At 33.4% G+C, this 7,837-nt stretch overlaps 1 protein-coding gene across 1 annotated transcript in view; it reads left to right on the forward strand.

Annotated features, from left to right (window-relative positions):
• USP38 (ubiquitin specific peptidase 38) overlaps nt 1-1,707 on the forward strand; it is a 30,866-nt gene extending 29,159 nt beyond the window's left edge. The window contains exon 10 of the mRNA XM_008685433.2: nt 442-1,707. Within this exon, the coding sequence (XP_008683655.2) occupies nt 442-603 (162 nt within the window). The 3' untranslated portion in view covers nt 604-1,707. The remainder of the gene's footprint in view (nt 1-441) is intronic.
• The last annotated feature ends 6,130 nt before the right edge of the window (nt 1,708-7,837 follow it).

Genomic DNA, 7,837 nt, shown 5'->3' on the forward strand with positions numbered 1-7,837 from the left:
TTAGATAAAGAGTAGATAATCCATTGCCATAACCTTTAAATTCTACATTCTGTGTATTAGAAAGGAAATCTATTCCTATGTGTGTTGATGAGTGTTTATAAAAACTATAGTATTCCTGTAGAGGAATTTTAGGATGTGGAACTTCAGTTTTCTCTTTTGCAAACTGAAGTATTGAAACAGAACGGGCTTTAGGATCTGTCATTCTGTAGAGTTACACCAGGATTTTGCTCTCTGTCTTACTTGTTCCATCTGTGATGTACTTTCCTTTAGTAAGATTTGGTAAGGATTAGTATAGTCAGTATTTTTTAAATTACTGAGAGTCGAGGGATGCTTATGAAGAATTAAGTCAGTTTTTAAATATTCTTAAAATATTTATATAGATGATATACTCATCCATTGTATTTAGGGTTTTAATTTTATAAAAATTCTTTTTAATTTTAGGAACAAGAGTTGAACGCTCGAGCCCGGGCCCTACAAGCTGCATCTGCCTCCTGTTCATTTCGCCCCAATGGATTTGATGACAATGACCCACCGGGAAGCTGTGGACCAACTGGTGGAGGGGGTGGAGGAGGATTTAATACAGTTGGCAGACTCGTATTTTGATCCTAAGAGAATCCAAAATGCACTGGTCACAAAACATCTAATACTATGACTGTTAAAATGTCAGACTGTAACAAATATCATATCTATCTTTTATTTTTCTTTTCATTAGACCCTTATACTTTAAGAAAACACACTCAGTGCTTGTTTTTATTTTCTTGACAATACATTTATTAACAAATGCATCATGGGAAAAAAATCTACCTCTTAAAATTCCATTTGCTTTTATGGTTAGACGTGCTTGACCAAAAATTTTCAGAGGAAAATATGTACCCGGTCCCTAATTAAGCTGCATTAAATTTAGCAGAGGCATTTAAATGGTCTCGTTTTCAGTTTTACTAAACAAAAATATATAATTTTACTAAAACTAAAATATATAATTCATTTAGCATCTTTTATAAAAGAATCGATGCTAAAAATGATGGATATATTATTTAAAAAGAAAGAAAAAATCCTTTATTTCGTGCATCGTACCCCATTATTAAATTCAAATCTTTTAAAATGCTAAAAATAATACAGTCTCTAATGAAGGCAATAACATAAAATTTTTCAAGCTATAGTACTTTTCAGGTTTTTGTTTAGTGCTGTCTTCAGCATCACTGTATCTGCATTTCAAATACAAATGTTTTAAAAAAGGATTATTTATACATATATGCTGAACTGATTTTAAGAAAGGTGCATGATCCTGTAGGAACAACATTTTTACCTAAAAATTGCTAACTTTGTAGTATTTCTAATTGTTTAAGGATTTTTAAATTCTATTTCAGGGAGTATATCTTCTGTGTGTTTTGAAGGAGGTGAGTTCTGTATGTGCCTTGCAGTACTGTAATTCAAAAATAGGAATCTTTGGCTGCGGAAAAGTTTTTTAAAAATGAAATGCTAGGAAGTAATTTTTTGTGCTAACATTAAAATTATAACTTTTTGAAAGATATTAGATTTTCCTGAAGTAAAATCTGATGGTTCTAAATCAATAAGTGTGATAGATTATTTTTAAATCGTAGAAGAATTCAGAGGAAATGAACCGAGGCAAGTAAAAAAAAATCTTTCTTGATTTTGTTACTTAATCCTCAGATTATTAAACATCAATTGCATATTTTTAGAGTTGGACATTTGGGTGTTTTTTTTTTTTTCATTTGACTCTTGTGCTTCACAGAGTTGTTTCTATTTCATAGTTTCAGATAAAATGGTGAAACATCAGACCCTACCATCCTGCATTTTCTTTTACCAGGGAGTGGGAAACAAGTCAGTTCTCCTGGGTATTGATTATATGTATTCTAGGAGTTATCCTAGTTGTCCCTTTTCCTAAAATTTTTAACTTATCCATGGTTGTACATTGTTCCGAAATCGTTCTTATATTTATTTTGAAAACATTTTAAGGAAAGAGTGTTCTTTGGTGATTTGGAGTCTTATCTTTTTCCCAAGCATTTAACGGTGGTAGTTAAAAAACAGAACTCCTCATCTTCATTCCACTGTGTCCCACCCCACTCCTAACTTGTTTCCAGTCACCAGGAAGATTAGGAAAACTGATTGGATTAAAACTGGAAATTCTTTGCATAATCGATTGAGATTTGTCTTTTTTATAAGTGAATGAAACAGACAAATTTTATTACACTGTCTTTCCTGTGCACTTCCTCTTGTCTTAATAGTATATTCCTAAGCTACTCTATGTGTTCGGTTATCTACTGGCTAATTAATGATTTATTAACAGATTATATCAGTATATAGCATTTATTGAAGTTGGTAAAGTCATTTAATACTTGGTACATTAATATTGGACTCAGCTGCTCCTGGGAACTTTCTTAAAGACAGACCTACACATGGTTTTATCTATGAGTACCAAATCATTCAAGGATTTTATGTGTCAAGGTAATACATACTGAATATTCAAAATGATAAAAAGATGGAATTCTAGTTGTAGAATAATGCTGACATTATTTAGGTGATAATTTCATACCAGTAGCAAAGACTTGAAATTAAAGACTTCCTCTTCAGATTAAAACTATAATAACATTAATCATTTGCTGAATTTGAAATATTTATATCTGTATAAATGAGCTTGAAACTTGAAACTGAAACCAGAATAACCAGAGGCTCCATTTCTCACATTCCTAACCTTTGTCCTTTCCTCTGTCTCTTGCAAATTCTATAAGGTCTGACTGTGCTAGACTACCATTGCTGCTTCCCTTTAGTTCACTCCAAGGTAATCAGTTCAGATGAAGCCGCTCAGTGCTGCCCAAAAAAGCATGTTAGGCCCCACTACTAACAAAAACGAAAAACTGGAAATCTAAGTCTGTTCCTTTCGAAGATCTTTATTGACACATTGAGAAACATAGAATTTTTCTTCAGAGAGCTATGCAAAGAAGAAAATATATATAACGTGGTCAGTCATGCAAGCGCTTGTAATCCATTCATTAAGCCTGTGCAACTCTGACTCGTAACATTTGCATAGCTCAGGTTGGAGAACAGAATGTAATTCATTCTTTGTTCGAGCTTCTTCCCACCACCCCCTTCTAGCTGAATAATCAGAGAAAGAGCAACACTGGGCTTGAGACCCCTGACTTTTGTCTCTGTACCTGAAGACTCCAGAAGAATCCTTTGGATGTAGAAATAAAGATTCCTCATGATGTCTAGAGGTACTGGGTCCTTATAACAGGTTCAAAAAAGCCTACTATTAACTCAAAGCTAGAAAGAACAAAAAATATTTCAGAACTAAGTTTTAAGCTGAAATCTGTAATGTTCCTTCTCAATTAGTTCTATTCTCTTTATGATGATGTTATTTACAAAACTAGTCTTTTCATATACTACCTCTTTAAAAGCTTTTGCTACCCTCTTATGAGATGGGGTTGAATGCTTCTTGTGGGTGCAGCACGGTTGAAGAAAAACAGTTGGCATAGTCTTTCCCATGCACCGATGTTCATGGAAATCACCATTTTGATGTTGTGTACTTTGTTCCGGTCCTTAATTCTCAGTATATCTTCTTCCTGTGATTGTGCACTTCACATAAGGTACCCTATACAAAGAGAGCTTTTTAAGTGACTGTTTCAGAGGAAATAATAGCCATACATTTATGTATAGCATCTTTTATCATATGAATGCTATACTTTCTGTATCCTTTCATCCTTTGCTTTTTTCTAATGAGTTCAGATTTCTAAAACTATTGTTGAAGTAAAGAAGGATAAGTTATTCACATTTTATAAAAATGTATGAAGAAGTGTTAACTGACTTCTAGTAACTCAGTAACGTCATCTGAGGGAGTAAGGCTAAACCTTGGATGATGTAATCTGAGAGGTTAAAGTGCAACAGCTAGCAAATTTAAATTAAAAATTATCTCAAGGAAGCTTTAAAAATAAGTCTAAAATATAAGTTGCTCCATATATACATTCTTAAGCATTTACCAAACTATCACGTACCATCATAGTGTTAGCCTTATTTTGTTATTACTAAGTTAATTTTCTTATAGAATTCTTTGGAGTGAGTAAATCTCAAAGTGAATGGGGGATTTAAAAAAACAAAGATTTAAAATAAAAAATGCTTTTTAAAAAAGCCATATTGTAAAGAAACTGCAGCTTCCCCTTATAAAAAGAAATCATTATAGAACTAATTTTTAAAGAAATGAAATAAAGATTATTATAAAATCAACAATCTGAGTTTTACGGATTCAAAGGGATTTGTTATGTAAAACCTTTAGCCCCAATGTTATATAACCAGTGTGGATTTGACATTAAAAATAGAATCTAATAAGTCAGCCAAGTGTGTTGCCAGCACTCATCAGTGTCAGTTATGGCCTGCAGTTGTTTTTCTCTTAATAGATCGCATGTTTTCACATTTTGCTTTGTGTGCTAGACACACACACACATACACACACACACACGTACACATACACCTTGATTTCAGAGAGATGAAAAAGCCTTCCCTAGCTAGATCAGCAGTTTTCAACTTTGCGTTCATTTAAAATCACTCGGAGAGTTTATAAAAAATAACAGCATATCCAGACTGATTAAATTATGTGAGGACAGGGCATCCATATTTTTTGAAGTTCCTCATGTAATTTTGATGTGCAGCATTGGTTGAGAACTTCTGGGCTAGAAAAGGAGTTTTTTCCTAGGGCTTTTATCCAAGAGAACTAGCATATTGACTGTCTACTTGTATGGGAGACTGGTTGATATTTATATGTCTTTTTGCTAATAACTTTGCTCTCCCTAACCCCATTTCAGATCAACAAATAAAGTCTAATTGCTCAAAATCATGCAGCTAAAAAATAAAAAATTGAGATTTTTAAAAATCAGATTTGAGAATTTAACCCGTCTTAAGAACTCCAGAGTCAGTATTCTAATGGAAAGATAGTAACAAGTGGGAGAAAAATGTCAGTAAAGGCTTATGCAAATTACGTATTAATAAAGGCTTGCAATAAATTTTTTGAAACAAAATTTCTACGTTTCACTTCTTGTGCCCTTCAAATATTCCAAAAAAAAAAAGGTGAGATCTGCTTTGTTAAAACCTGTAGATAATGATCTAAATGGTTGAGAAACATGGTTCTTAGCAAATTCATTTCCTGTACTTACTTGCCTAATTTCTTCCATTTTTCCCGTTCTGTCCTCCCTCAGTCATATTGGATCTTGCATCTTATCCAAACATCATGTATTTGCCATCTCTAGGCTTTTGTACATGCAAGTCTCAGTAGAGCATACATTCCCCTTACTCTACTTTCCCCTCCCTGCTTTCTGTTGACTAATTTCTGCTCACTTTTTACTATGCTTAAGTCTTCTCATACTACATTCCCAAACTGATTAGTCTCCCATTTTATCCTGTAGTGTGTCTTGTTGGTTCTGCCTTGTGAAAAGGCCATGGCTTAGTAGTGGAGCAAAATTAGGCCTAAAAGGCTGATCATTTACACCCAACAAAGATTAAAAGCAAGCCTTGAAATGATCAAACTGATCTGTGAGTAATTTAATTGTAGTACAAACTCTCAACACTTTTTAAAGGAGTACAACAAACCTAGCATTTAAGAAAGTAAAATTCCAGCATCTGTTAAAAATTTAACAGGCATCAAAGGTGGAAAATACATCCAGGTGGAAAAGACAATACAAACAGATTGAGAAATTATGAAAGGGAATTGACTAACTGGGAGCTCAAACGAATGTAAAGAAAAACATGAACGTAATGAAGAAAGAAGTGGAAAATTCAAGAAGCTTACAAAAAGGTCAGCAAACTATACACAACCCTCAAGCCAAATCTATCCTGCCTCCAGGTTCTACATAAATAAAGTTTTAAAGGAACACTGCCACAAGTACTTGTTTACCTATTGTCTGTGGCTGTTCTCACACTACAAAGGCAGAGTTGAGTAGTTGTGATAGAGACTATATGGCCTGCAAAGCCAAAAATATTTACTAGAACACTTAATTTAAAAAAAAAAAATGGTGACCCCTGATAAAAACAGAAGAAAAACAGTCTCATACAAAAATATGCAAGCTAAAAGGCAATGGAATGACTTAGATATAAGTGCAAAAGGAAAAAAATTGTGAACCTGTGAATATTCACCATATCAGTGAAAATGTCATTCAAAATGAAGATTAAATAGATATTTACAGACAAAAGCAAGAATTTTTCCTTTAAGAATTTGCACTACATGATATGTTAAAAAAAATTCTTTGGGCTGAGGGAAAATGATACCAGATGGAAACTTGGATCTACATAAATGAATGAAGAATACTGGGAATAGATTTGGCACCAGTGACTCCATTTATAGAATATCCAGGAATGGAGGAAAAGCTCAGGACTCACACTGTGCCCATGAGCAGCAATTTAGATCTGCTGCATCCTGCATGCATCTAGCACACACCATAAAGATACGAGACTCCCTTCCAGGAAAAGAAGTATAAGCATGGACTGTAGTAGGGTTTGGCAAACTATACCCTGTGAGAGCCAGCCACTTATTTACATAGATAATCCAAAGTAATATAAGAATGTTACATATAACTAATATATAAACTTGTAGAATTAATAGGTTTAACAAGTTCCCTGAATACAAAGCCAATATATAAAATTTAAATGTATATCTATACATCAGAAACTAGTATTAGAACATAAAATTTAATGTTATATATATATAGTAATATAAAAAATCCATTTTTTAGAAACGTAACAATAGATGTATAAGACCTCCACACAGAAGTCTACAAAACATTTAGGAAATTAAAGAAGACCCAAATAAATCATGGCTTAGAAAGCTCAATATTATAAATATCGAGTTTTTTTTAAACCGATGTACGGAATCAATGCATTCCCAATCTTGGGGTTCTTTTTTTTCTTTTCTTTTTGTATTAATTGAGAAGCTGATTCTAAAATAGAAATGGAAAATTTATTTAAAAAATAGCCAAGATTCCTGAAAATGAAAAACAAGTTAGGATGACTTTCTTTACAGTATAACAAGGCTTATTATAATAAGCTAAATAAGCTAAAATAAATACGGAGTAGGCTGATTATTCGTTCAGAAGAAAGAATCCAGAAATAAACCCAAAATTATATGCACATATGATTTATGACAAAAGTAAGATGACCATACATCCTGGTTTGCCTGAGACAGGCTGTTCCCAGGTCACAGAACTTTCAGAGCTAGAATTAGGAAAGTTCCAGGCAAATTGGGATGAGTTGATCACCACAGGCAATAGTGGCACTTAAGAGCTGTAAGGAAAAGACGGTCTTTACAATAAATTATATAGTAGGGCAATTGGATAATCATGTAAAATTAAGGAAACTGAGCCCTCACCTCACACTGTATACAAAAATAAACTTCAGGTAGCTTATAAATCTAAACTAAAAGGCAAGGTAATACTTCTAAAAGATTACTTAGAATATCTTCAAAACCTAGGAATACGGAAAGATTTCTTAAATAGAACCCAAAAAGCCTTTGTCATGGAGGAAAACAATGATAAAATGGATAACATAAAATGAAAAACTTAGGTTCATAAAATACACCATTAAGAATGAAAAAGAGGCACCTGGGTGGCTCAGTCACTAAGCGTATGCCTTCGGCTCAGGGCATGATCCCAGCATTCTGCGATCGAGCCCCACATCAGGCTCCCCCCTTGGAGCCTGCTTCTTCCTCGCCCACTCCCCCTGCTTGTGTTCCCTCTCTCGCTGGCTGTCTCTGTCTGTCAAATAAATAAATAAAATCTTTAAAAAAAAAAAAAAGAATGAAAAAGAAAGCCAGGGAATGGAAGATATTTGTAACTCATAA

This window comes from Ursus maritimus, unplaced genomic scaffold, assembly GCF_017311325.1.
Source record: "Ursus maritimus isolate PB19 unplaced genomic scaffold, ASM1731132v1 scaffold_11, whole genome shotgun sequence".
NCBI classification, from domain to species: Eukaryota; Metazoa; Chordata; class Mammalia; order Carnivora; family Ursidae; genus Ursus; species Ursus maritimus.